This window comes from Bombina bombina, chromosome 2, assembly GCF_027579735.1.
Source record: "Bombina bombina isolate aBomBom1 chromosome 2, aBomBom1.pri, whole genome shotgun sequence".
NCBI classification, from domain to species: domain Eukaryota; kingdom Metazoa; phylum Chordata; class Amphibia; order Anura; family Bombinatoridae; genus Bombina; species Bombina bombina.
This window is the reverse complement of record NC_069500.1, coordinates 1,027,923,139-1,027,937,083: the sequence shown is the minus strand read 5'-3', so window position 1 is coordinate 1,027,937,083 and position 13,945 is coordinate 1,027,923,139. Positions and strand designations below refer to the sequence as shown.

The following is a 13,945-nucleotide window of genomic DNA, read 5'->3' as shown; positions in this document are numbered from 1 at the left end:
CCCTTGTATTGGTGGCCTAGCTGGGTCTGTTGGTCAAGATGCCAGAGTGGTCTATGGGTCACAGTATCCTATAGCTCAGTCTGAAGGAGATGGTTTTTCCTTTCTCCTTGCTCCTTTGACAGGAGACAGTTTCCTCTTCCTTCAGGTTCTGAGGGTATTCTCTCCTTCTCTGGGGGCCTAGATGGAGGCTTTGTGTTCTCTTTTTTAGGGACATGTGAGTAGGTCCGGCGGCTTAGGTTGCCTGAAGCGTGCCCTCTGTCGGGGGCTGTTTTGTGCGGTCCGTTTCTCGATGACTGCTTCTTCTTTCTTCCTTGTAAGCTCCCTCTGTGTCGTCCTGTTATGGACTCTCTGTTCTCGAACTTGGGGTTTCGCCTGGGTCTATTACACGCTATTTCACGGTCGAATACTTGGGTATTCTATGGGCAGGCACTGGGAGGACTTTGCATCTTTAGTGCGTTCCATGCTTGCAGGTTGTTGGGGAGATGTCTTTTCGGTCTCCGTGCCCGGTGTTATCCCGGGTTTCGCCTTGTATAGGCGTCGCCTCTTTCCCTGTTTGGGTTCATTTGGGTCTCTGTGTGTTGGGCCCACTCTTGGAGGTGCTGTGTTTTTGTATTGAGGGACTTTCGGTTTCCTCTGTCCTCCTTTGCCTTGTTCCCCTTGGGGTTTTCGGCTGGTTCACCCTTTATTTGTGAGGGGTGAGTGGTGGGGGACCGTCTGTTGGTCGACGGTGTCTCATGGTGGATTGTTGGCTCAGTCGAGTCCGTTTTGTGGTCTCTAGTTTGGCTCTGGACTGGCTGTGAGTCAGTGTCAATGGGGCTTTTCCTTGAAATTTTTTCTCGGCTTCAGATGAAGCGGGATTTTTTATTGGGTAGAGGTTCAGGCCTGGTGCTCTCAGTATGGGCCACCTATTGTACCCTCCCGTCTTAGCATTCAGTGTCCTCTATAGCTTGGGTATTGTTTCCCAAAAGTAATGAATGCAGCTGTGGACTCTTTCCATTTAAGAAGAAAAGCTTACCTGATAATTTCCTTTTCTTCTGATGGAAAGAGTCCACAGCTCCCCACCCATAATTTTATGTGGGGCGTCCTTATATTGTTCTGGCACCTTTTCGCCCTGATATTTCTTCTACTGTTCCTTGTTCCTCGGCAGAATGACTGGGGGATGAGGGGACTGGGAGGAGTATTTAAGCCTTTGGCTGGGGTGTCTTTGCCTCCTCCTGGTGGCCAGATTCCTAATTCCAAAAAGTAATGAATGCAGCTGTGGACTCTTTCCTTCAGAAGAAAAGGAAATTATCAGATAAGCATATTTTATGTTTTTAAACAACTTTCCAATTTACTTCTATTATCAAATTTGCTTAATTTCTCTTGGTATCTTCGGTTGAAGGAGCAGCAATGCACAACAGGCAGTTAGCTGAACACACTGCATGAGCCAATGACAATAAGCATACAGGTACAGCCACCAATCAGCAGCTAATTCCCTGTAGTGTATTGCTGCTTCTGAGCTTCCTTGGTATGATTTTCAACAGAGGTTACCAAGAGAATGAAACAACTTACATAATATAAGTAAATTGGAAAGTTGTTTAAAATTGCATGCTCTGTCTAAAGCACAAAAGAAAAAAACATTGGTTCCATGTCCCTTTAAGGAGTTTCAGCTTAGTTACTTTGTAATAATTTATTTAACAGGTATTTAAAAAAACAGATGTATATTTCATTCTAATCTCCATGTATAGCTAAATATATAATTACAAAAAATATTCACATAAACTACTTTGTATGTTCACTGCTATTGCAAAGAATGTTTTTCCTATCATGATTGTTGAAGCAAAACTGAGAGAGAATGTGAGAGGAGGGTAATCAGTTAGCTAAACATATTAACCCAAAAGTGGAACGCAATTTCAGATGTATTTTACAGCAAACGAAAGCAAAATAAATAATGCAAGTACAGTATATTGCAATAATGTTTCAATTTCAATAATGAAAAATTGCATGTGTTTGTTGAAATGCCTATTTTAAAGGGACAGTCTAGTCAAAATTAAACTTCATGATTCAGATAGGGCATGTAATTTTAAACAACGTTCCAATTTACTTTTATCATCAAATTTGCTGTGTTCTCTTGGTATTCCTTGTTGAAAGCTAAACCTAGGTAGGCTAATATGCTAGTTTCTAAGCCCTTGAATGCCGCCTCTTATCTCAGTGCATTTTATCACAGCTAGATAGCACTAGTTCATGTGTTCCATATAGATAACATTGTGCCCTATGATTCAGCACTGATTGGCTAAAATGCAAGTCTGTCAAAATAACTGAGGAGACAGCCTGCAGAGGCTTACATACAAGGTAATCACAGAGGTAAAAAGTGTTGGTTATGCAAAACTGGGGGATGGGTAATAAAGGGATTATCTATATTTTTAAACAATAAATATTTTCAAGTAGACTGTCCCTTTAATGACACTTTAAAGCTCTTAAAGGACCAGTCAACACAGTAGATTTGCATAATCAACAAATGCAAGATAACGAGACAATGCAATAGCACTTAGTCTGAACTTCAAATGAGTAGTAGATTTTTTTTCTAGCGGTTATTCAATAATAATACTTTTTTGTATTCTATTTATTTGGCTACTATATGAATTTTCTTTTTTTGTTAGTGCGCCATAAAGGGAAATTGAAGTGATACATTAAAAATAAGTATAAAATCAAGTCAGTATAAAATATAACAAATGTGCCTTTGCTTTATATATTTAAAAAAAATAATGTTGTATGTTAAAATCTAATTGTACCCTTTCTTGGAGTTCCCAAGTTCTTGCTGCCCCAGAACAAAAGAGTGATGTTTTGCTGCTTTTCTGAGCACATAACAAACATTTCAATCTGCTGAAAAAGTCTGATAATAATTTTAAACAAATTACATATAATATTGTGTTGAGAGTAGTGAAGAAGACATTGTATAGTTTTTAATATAATAATGAGAATCAATTGAAATAAATGGATTGTACAAAAGTATAGTTTCAGCAGTTGATTATTTGTTTGTTTTTTATATTGGTTTATCGATTCAGTAATCAAGCTCTTACTCATGTATAGCAACTAATATTTATAGTTTTACAAATGAAACAATTCACAGGGAATAAATATTTCTAGCTCAACGATTGTTATGGTATCGGGATTTTCTATGAGTTTGTCATATTGTATATGATCTTTTGCAGGTGCTGTTTTAGACGAGGACTCAGGCAAAGTGTTGGTCGTACAGGACAGAAATAAAGTAAGTCATGAAAAATCATTCAGATGTGATGCCATATTGATGATGATAATAGTATTAATAATATACATAAATGAATACAATATTTTATATAGTTCTGTAGCACACTTTATAAAGCAGTGAAAAATAACTACATTTTTGTGTATAATGAAATGATATAATGTCTGTATTCTGTAACTAATGATATTATTTAACCAAGCTCTTATTGTGCCTTGCTTAAGTGCTCTTTGCTGGCAATAAATCACTAGAATATAAACTGTATATTTATTAACCAAGTGGTGTCCAAAAGCTGTCCTGGGGGCCCCAACAAGGATTTCATTATTTCTTTGCATGTGGTTAAAGTGCCCTGGAAATCATTTTCTCTATGTTGCACCTAAAACAAGATATTTAAAAATGTTAATGGTTCTTTTAAGTATTTATTTTATTATAAACAAATGTGCTTTAAAAAAAACTGATTTTCCTTCTTGGGCTTTTAGTTTATCTCCGTTTACTCACCATGGGGAGACTTCTTGCTGAATCAATGTGAGTTCTTTAGTATCACTATATAACTCAAATCTGAGTTACAAGATAATCAGGAAAGACATCTTTAAATATACAAGACAATGTCTGAGATGCCTTTAATGTACAGTACACGTTTTGTGGGACATGGTTACATGGCCAGGTAATGTTTTAGTCTGTACAATTTTCTCACAAGGCTCTAAGCCTAATCAGTTAATCCAAGATTGGGAAAATAAATGAGCGCTCCAAGCCCAGAAATATATAAAAAGTCAATTTTATTCCATACTTATTAAAACCATACAAAATAGAATAAAAAGTGGTAAGCACTATTGTGCAAAAAACAAGTAGAGGAACAGGTGCAAAAACAGCAAACGTTTCGTGCTCCACGCACTTGGTCACTGCTGATTGATACACCTGTTCAGTGCTCCTTTTATTACCTGGAATCCTTAAAGTGAAATCACAAATTTTATTAACCTGTATTTTGCCATTCTGTGGGGGAGCCTATGACAAGAAACATTTTTTTATTTTCAATACACAAAATATTATATATAGATAAGCAAATTGATTCATGTTAAGAATTTAATTATTATGCCCAAGGAAAATATATCCTAAGTCAAATTTGATTATGTTTTACATTTTTTATCTCCTATAATTGGAAAATGTATACATATCATTCTATGAAACATTATTTCAAAACCTGTATATAATCAAGGTCAATTCTCATATTCAGTTTAAACTAATAAATTATAGCATACACCTTGAACAGGTTGGTACTGTGATTTGCAGAGAATGAGCCTATGACAAGACACTGTAATTTACATAAATTTATTTTAGATAGATACATAGTAATTTTGTGTTAGCCTTATGTGGGAAACTAAAATTAAGATAGATGGGGAGATATTTTTATATCAAATACTGTTTTTTACTGTGAAGAAGACACAAGCATTACAACTATGAATAAGAGCACATGACAAGAGCAATACCCTAAAATTAGAGATTATTGTTATTTAGTGAATAGATCTAAATCCCTTCTCATGTTAAGGCCCTCAGGATGTGTAGTCTGTAAATTGAACATCCACATAACTTCCCTTTTATCAAGGGTTTTCTCTCTGTCACCTCCTCTTCTCCATTGTGGGACAAAATCTATCCCTTGTAAGATGAGAGCAGATGTATTTGCGTTATGTAATGCCTTAAAATGCCTTGATACAAGTGTGTCTGAGTCCTTATCCTCTATGGAGCGCAAATGCTCCAAGAACCTTTCTTTTAGCGGTCTTTTAGTTTTGCCTGTGTATTGTTTATGACAAATTTTACACGTTAAAAGATAAACTACATGAGTAGTTGAGCAATTGATATAATGATATATCTTATACACTTTATTGGTAGTGGTTGAACTAAATTCAACCCCTTCCTTGACAAAATCACAGGTGATTTTGTCAAGGAAGGGGTTGAATTTAGTTTTTTTTAACGTGTAAAATTTGTCATAAACAATACACAGGCAAAACTAAAAGACCGCTAAAAGAAAGGTTCTTGGAGCATTTGCGCTCCATAGAGGATAAGGACTCAGACACACCTGTATCAAGGCATTTTAAGGCATTACATAACGCAGATACATCTGCTCTCATCTTACAAGGGATAGATTTTGTCCCACAATGGAGAAGAGGAGGTGACAGAGAGAACCCTTGATAAAAGGGAAGTTATGTGGATGTTCAATTTACAGACTACACATCCTGAGGGCCTTAACATGAGAAGGGATTTAGATCTATTCACTAAATAACAATAATCTCTAATTTTAGGGTATTGCTCTTGTCATGTGCTCTTATTCATAGTTGTAATGCTTGTGTCTTCTTCACAGTAAAAAACAGTATTTGATATAAAAATATCTCCCCATCTATCTTAATTTTAGTTTCCCACATAAGGCTAACACAAAATTACTATGTATCTATCTAAAATAAATTTATGTAAATTACAGTGTCTTGTCATAGGCTCATTCTCTGCAAATCACAGTACCAACCTGTTCAAGGTGTATGCTATAATTTATTAGTTTAAACTGAATATGAGAATTGACCTTGATTATATACAGGTTTTGAAATAATGTTTCATAGAATGATATGTATACATTTTCCAATTATAGGAGATAAAAAATGTAAAACATAATCAAATTTGACTTAGGATATATTTTCCTTGGGCATAATAATTAAATTCTTAACATGAATCAATTTGCTTATCTATATATAATATTTTGTGTATTGAAAATAAAAAAATGTTTCTTGTCATAGGCTCCCCCACAGAATGGCAAAATACAGGTTAATAAAATTTGTGATTTCACTTTAAGGATTCCAGGTAATAAAAGGAGCACTGAACAGGTGTATCAATCAGCAGTGACCAAGTGCGTGGAGCACGAAACGTTTGCTGTTTTTGCACCTGTTCCTCTACTTGTTTTTTGCACAATAGTGCTTACCACTTTTTATTCTATTTTGTATGGTTTTAATAAGTATGGAATAAAATTGACTTTTTATATATTTCTGGGCTTGGAGCGCTCATTTATTTTCCCAATCTTGGATTAACTGTTACTTTTTGTGCGTGTGCAGACGCACTGGGAATTTTTGTTTGCCGCCCGGGAACAACATTCATTTGCTTGCTACCCTCTCTCTAACAGTGCCTATCACCTCATTGGATTTACAGCTACATACCCCAGGGGCGCTCCGTTGAGCAGGTTTGTTTTTCCTCTAAGCCTAATCATGTCCATGTTCCCTAAAGATGAATAACCTTGGCTTCACCCAAAAAAAAAAGTTTTTTTGCACTACATGCAGAACTGGATAAGACATCTTTGTATTTAGAGACAATATATGCTTCTCACTAATTCCTCAATACAAAGGCAGATTATACTGTTGTTGCTTTGGGATGTTTATTTTAAACACTGATTTTTTTTTTTAAATAAATAATAAAGCCTTATCTGAATATTTTCCTAGTTCGATACTGGGGAAAGACTGATATGCATACAAAATTACTAATGTGTTATTTATTAGTTTCTGAAAATTGTCCACAGTAAGTGACATAAGCACACCGACATTCTATCACTTGCCGAACGTGCATAAGTCCCTGACGAAGCCATTATTTCGGGCATAGGCTCTCTGACTAACAATCTTTCTATTTATATAGATCATTACCTCCAACCGATAGTAAAATCTACTAGAACCTATCTCAGAAACACTATGCACACCATACATATTTTTGAAGGATTTGAATGGCAGGAGGATTTCATGTGGATTACATGTGATGTATCCTCTCTGTACACATGTATTCCACATGAACTGGGAATAAAAGCAGCTCAGGAAACATTGGAAAGGGGAACATGTCTCAATTACATATTGAATTTATCTTAGTGGGTATTAATTTTATATTTAATCATAATTATTTCACTTTCTAACAGCAATTCTACAAACAGATACAAGGCACAGCGATGGGACTACATTTGCCCCATCCTATGCAAATATACAGTGGGGCAAAAAAGTATTTAGTCAGCCACCAATTGTGCAAGTTCTCCCACTTAAGAAGATGAGAGAGGCCTGTAATTTTCATCATAGATATACCTCAACTATGAGAGACAAAATGTGGAAACAAATCCAGACAATCACATTGTCTGATTTGGAAAGAATTTATTTGCATATTATGGTGGAAAATAAGTATTTGGTCACCTACAAACAAGCAAGATTTCTGGCTCTCACAGACCTGTATCTTCTTCTTTAAGAGGCTCCTCTGTCCTCCACTCATTATCTGTATTAATGGCACCTGTTTGAACTTGTTATCAGTATAAAAGACACCTGTCCACAACCTCAAACAGTCACACTCCAAACTCCACTATGGTGAAGACCAAAGAGCTGTCGAAGGACACCAGAAACAAAAGTGTAGACCTGCACCAGGCTGGGAAGACTGAATCTGCAATAGGCAAGCAGCTTGGTGTGAAGAAATCAACTGTGGGAGCAATAATTAGAAAATGGAAGACATACAAGACCACTGATAAGCTCCCTCGATCTGGGGCTCCACGCAAGATCTCACAACGTTGGGTCAAAATGATCACAAGAACGGTGAGCAAACATCCCAGAACCACATGGGGGGACCTAGTGAATGATCTGCAGAGAGCTGGGACCAACGTAACAAAGACTACCATCAGTAACACACTACGCCGCCAGGGACTCAGATCCTGCTTAAGCCAGTACATGTCCGGGCCCGTCTGAAGTATGCTAGAGAGCATTTGGATGATCCAGAAGCGGATTGGGAGAATGTCATATGGTCAGATGAAACCAAAGTAGAACTGTTTGGTAGAAACACAACTCGTCGTGTTTGGAGGAGAGAGAATGCTGAGTTGCAACCAAAGAACACCATACCTACTGTGAAGCATGGGGGTGGCAACATCATGCTTTGGGGCTGTTTCTCTGCAAAGGGAACAGGACGACTGATCCGTGTACATGAAAGAATGAATGGGGCCATGTATCGTGAGATTTTAAGTGCAAACCTCCTTCCATCAGCAAGGGCAATGAAGATGAAATGTGGCTGGGTCTTTCAGCATGACAATGATCCCAAACACACCACCCGGGCAACAAAGGAGTGGCTTCGTAAGAAGCATTTCAAGGTCCTGGAGTGGCCTAGCCAGTCTCCAGATCTCAACTCCATAGAAAACCTTTGGAGGGAGTTGAAAGTCTGTGTTGCCCAGCGACAGCCCCAAAACATCACTGCTCTAGAGGAGATCTGCATGCAGGAATGGGCCAACGTACCAGCAACAGTGTGTGACAACCTTGTGAAGACTTACAGAAAACGTTTGACCTCTGTCATTGCCAACAAAGGATATATAACAAAGTATTGAGATTAACTTTTGATATTGACCAAATACTATATTTTCCACCATAATTTGCAAATAAATTCTTTCCAAATCAGACAATGTGATTGTCTGGATTTGTTTCCACATTTTGTCTCTCATAGTTGAGGTATACCTATGATGAAAATTACAGGCCTCTCTCATCTTCTTAAGTGGGAGAACTTGCACAATTGGTGGCTGACTAAATACTTTTTTGCCCCACTGTACACATGCACGATTTTGAGGGGAAATACAATGTCTATGTATTTCCGCTACATAGACGACATTGTCATCATCTGAAAGGGATCTGAGGTAGATAGTGGAAATTTCATCCAACACATGAACAACAATGACCGTAATCTCAGATTTGTTTAAAAAATTGACAAAATACAAGTTGAATTTTTGGATCTACTATTATTTGTCGATGAAAATAATAGAGTAGCTGTTAAAAATTATCGTAAACCCACAGACAAAAATGGGGTTTTGAATGCAAGAAGTGGTTATCTACCAAGATGGAAAACTAACATTCCTCTTGGCCAGTACCAGCGTGTTAAGAGAAATTGCACAAGAGAGACTGATTACAACACAAAGTCCCTATTGCTAGATCAGAGGTTTATGGAAAAGGGGTACAATTTAGACACTATAGGGAGAGCCAAGAATAAGGTAAAGGATATGAATAGAGAGTTGCTTCTAAAACCTAAAGAGAACAAAAACATAATGAACATGTAGGAGAATAAGAATGTGAGATTCATTACAACCTATAATCAGGGGAGTAGAGACATCCATAACATATTGAAAAGACATTGGGGAACACTCAAGGCAGACCCTATTTTAGGACTTAATAGTAAGAACAGTCAGAGCTCAGAGAAAACAACAAATTGGTTAGAACAAAAACCTGGAACATAAAAATGTGGGGTAGCAAGATGTGGCATGTGCAGCCAAGTAGTAAAAGTAGACACTTTTTATAATTCAGATGGGTCTAAGGAATTTAGAATGAAGTACAAATGTTAGTGCAGCACCACATATGTGGTACATCTTTAAAACTGCAGCTGCAATTTGATCTATGTAGGCAGAACTAAAAGACACATACGTACCCGATTTAATAAACATGCCAACAACATAACAAAAGGGCACACAACTCATAGTGTATCTGAACACTTCCGGGTCCATCACAACTCAGACCCTGAGAGTTTGAGAATAAGGATTATTGAGTGGATACCACCTAATAAATTTACAGACTATTAGCCTTGCAATGTATAGAGACTATTAGCCTTGCGGCGTAGAGAGAAGTTCTGGATATACCAGCTTAACTCTATGCACCCACGGGGACTCAATATAGAACTAGATCTCCAAGCATTTATGTTACCAGGATATTTTAGGGAGATTCATTACACACCCAAATTTAGGGAAGCAATATCTTGCAACCTTTGATGTTTGTTTCATATGCGCAAATGTGCTTGCACGATTTTTATGAATTTAGATTCAAATGTTTTTTATTTTTTAAGGGTTAATATATATTTCTTTCATGTAATTAGCAAGAGTCCATGAGCTAGTGACGTATGGGATATACATTCCTACCAGGAGGGGCAAAGTTTCCCAAACCTCAAAATGCCTACAAATACACCCCTCACCACACCCACAAATCAGTTTTACAAACTTTGCCTCCCGTGGAGGTGGTGAAGTAAGTTTGTGCTAGATTCTACGTTGATATGCGCTCTGCAGCAGGTTGGAGCCCGGTTTTCCTCTCAGCGTGCAGTGAATGTCAGAGGGATGTGAAGAGAGTATTGCCTATTTGAATTCAATGATCTCCTTCTACGGGGTCTATTTCATAGGTTCTCTGTTATCGGTCGTAGAGATTCATCTCTTACCTCCCTTTTCAGATCGACGATATACTCTTATATATACCATTACCTCTGCTGATTCTCGTTTCAGTACTGGTTTGGCTTTCTACTACATGTAGATGAGTGTCCTGGGGTAAGTAAGTCTTATTTTTGTGACACTCTAAGCTATGGTTGGGCACTTTTATATAAAGTTCTAAATATTTGTGTTTAAATATTTATTTGCCTTGATTCAGGATGTTCAATATTCCTTATTTCAGACAGTCAGTTTCATTATTTGGGATAATGCATTTGAATAATCAATTTTTTTCTTACCTTAAAATTTGACTTTTTTCCCTGTGGGCTCTTAGGCTCGCAGGGGCTGAAAATGCTTCATTTTATTGCGTCATTCTTGGCGCAGACTTTTTTGGCGCAAAAAATTTTCTTTGTTATTTCCGGCGTCATAATTGTCACCGGAAGTTGCGTCATTTTTTACGTTTATGCGCCAAAAGTGTCGGCGTTACCGGATGTGGCGTCATTTTTGGCGCTAAAAGCATTTAGGCGCCAAATAATGTGGGCGTCTTTTTTGGCGCTAAAAAATATGGGCGTCATTATTGTCTCCACATTATTTAAGTCTCATTGTTTATTTGCTTCTGGTTGCTAGAAGCTTGTTCACTGGCATTTTTTTCCCATTCCTGAAACTGTCATTTAAGGAATTTGATCAATTTTGCTTTATATGTTGTTTTTTCTATTACATATTGCAAGATGTCTCAGATTGACCCTGAATCAGAAGATACTTCTGGAAAATCGCTGCCTGATGCTGGATCTACCAAAGTTAAGTGTATTTGCTGTAAACTTGTGGTATCTGTTCCTCCAGCTGTTGTTTGTAATGAATGTCATGACAAACTTGTTAATGCAGATAATATTTCCTTTAGTAATGTTACATTTCCTGTTGTTGTTCCATCAACATCTAATACTCAGAGTGTTCCTGTTAACATAAGAGATTTTGTTTCTAAATCCATTAAGAAGGCTATGTCTGTTATTCCTCCTTTTAGTAAACGTAAAAGGTCTTTTAAAACTTCTCATTTTTTTTGTTTGTTTTGTTTTTGTTTTTTTTTGTTTTTTGTTTTTTTTGATAAACAGAAAAAACTTCCAGTCTGTACAAAAGTAATGAGGGTTTTGCTTTATTATATATAGACGAATAATGCCTATGTTTTTGATTATTATTTACCCTGCGTGGTGCACGACAAAAGCAAATGTGCTAAAACTTACTTTGTATGCATTTCTGGAAATTAAATAAATGGTAAAAATAAAAAAAAATAAAAAAATAAAAACTTCTCAGTTTTCAGATGAATTTTTAAATGAACATCATCATTCTGATTCTGATAATGATTCCTCTGGTTCAGAGGATTCTGTTTCAGAGGTTGATGCTGATAAATCTTCATATTTATTCAAAATGGAATTTATTCGTTCTTTACTTAAATAAGTCTTAATTGCATTAGAAATAGAGGAATCTGGTCCTCTTGATACTAAATCTAAACGTTTAAATAAGGTTTTTAAATCTCCTGTAGTTATTCCAGAAGTTTTTCCTGTCCCTGATGCTATTTCCAGGGAATGGAATAATTTGGGTAATTCATTTACTCCTTCTAAACGTTTTAAGCAATTATATCCTGTGCCATCTGACAGATTAGAGTTTTGGGACAAAATCCCTAAGGTTGATGGGGCTATCTCTACTCTTGCTAAACGTACTACTATTCCTACGGCAGATAGTACTTCCTTTAAGGATCCTTTAGATAGGAAAATTGAATCCTTTCTAAGAAAAGCTTACTTATGTTCAGGTAATCTTCTTAGACCTGCTATATCTTTAGCGGATGTTGCTGCAGCTTCAACATTTTGGTTAGAAGCTTTAGCGCAACAAGTAACAGATCATAATTCTCATAGCATTGTTAACTTCTTCAACATGCTAATAATTTTATTTGTGATGCCATCTTTGATATCATTAGGGTTGATGTCAGGTATATGTCTCTAGCTATTTTAGCTAGAAGAGCTTTATGGCTTAAAACTTGGAATGCTGATATGTCTTCTAAGTCAACTTTGCTTTCCCTTTCTTTCCAGGGTAATAAATTATTTGGTTCTCAGTTGGATTCTATTATTTCAACTGTTACTGGGGGGAAAGGACCTTTTTTACCACAGGATAAAAAATCTAAAGATAAATTTAGGTCTACTAATCGTTTTCGTTCCTTTCGTTACAATAAGGAACAAAAGCCTGATCCTTCCCCTACAGGAGCGGTATCAGTTTGGAAACCATCTCCAGTCTGGAATAAATCCAAGCCTTTTAGAAAGCCAAAGCCAGCTACCAAGTCAACATGAAGGTGCGGCCCTCATTCCAGCCCAGCTGGTAGGGGGCAGATTACGATTTTTCAAAGAAATTTGGATCAATTCGATTCACAATCTTTGGATTCAGAACATTGTTTCACAAGGGTACAGAATAGGCTTCAAGATAAGGCCTCCTGCAAGAAGATTTTTTCTTTCCCGTGTCCCAGTAAATCCAGTGAAGGCTCAAGCATTTCTGAAATGTGTTTCAGATCTAGAGTTGGCTGGAGTAATTATGCCAGTTCCAGTTCTGGAACAGGGGCTGGGGTTTTACTCAAATCTCTTCATTGTACCAAAGAAGGAGAATTCCTTCAGACCAGTTCTGGATTTAAAAATATTGAATCATTATGTAAGGATACCAACATTCAAAATGGTAACTATAAGGACTATTCTGCCTTTTGTTCAGCAAGGGCATTATATGTCCACAATAGATTTACAGGATGCATATCTGCATATTCCGTTTCATCCAGATCACTATCAGTTTCTGAGATTCTCTTTCCTAGACAAGCATTACCAGTTTGTGGCTCTGCCGTTTGGCCTAGCAACAGCTCCAAGGATTTTTACAAAGGTTCTCGGTGCCCTTCTGTCTGTAATCAGAGAACAGGGTATTGTGGTATTTCCTTATTTGGACGATATCTTGGTACTTGCTCAGTCTTCACATTTAGCAGAATCTCATACGAATCGACTTGTATTGTTTCTTCGAGAACATGGTTGGAGGATCAATTTACCAAAAAGTTCATTGATTCCTCAGACAAGGGTAACCTTTTTAGGTTTCCAGATAGATTCAGTGTCCATGACTCTGTCTCTGACAGACAAGAGACGTCTAAAATTGGTTTCAGCTTGTCGAATCCTTCAGTCTCAATCATTCCCTTCGGTAGCCTTATGCATGGAAATTCTAGGTCTTATGACTGCTGCATTGGACGCGATCCCCTTTGCTCGTTTTCACATGCAACCTCTTCAGCTTTGTATGCTGAACCAGTGGTGCAGGGATTATACAAAGATATCTCAATTAATATCTTTAAAACCGTTTGTACGACACTCTCTGACGTGGTGGACAGACCACCATCGTTTAGTTCAGGGGGCTTCTTTTGTTCTTCCAACCTGGACTGTGATTTCAGCAGATGCAAGTCTGACACTTTGGGGAGCTGTTTGGGGGTCTCT

At 37.1% G+C, this 13,945-nt stretch overlaps 1 protein-coding gene across 2 annotated transcripts in view; it reads left to right on the top strand.

Annotated features, from left to right (window-relative positions):
- The window catches only part of NUDT6 (nudix hydrolase 6), a 103,704-nt gene that overhangs the window by 72,376 nt on the left and 17,383 nt on the right, over window positions 1–13,945 (top strand). For both annotated transcript variants that reach the window (XM_053703625.1, XM_053703626.1), the window contains exon 3: window positions 3,192–3,247. In XM_053703625.1, the coding sequence (XP_053559600.1) occupies window positions 3,192–3,247 (56 nt within the window). The remainder of the gene's footprint in view (window positions 1–3,191; window positions 3,248–13,945) is intronic.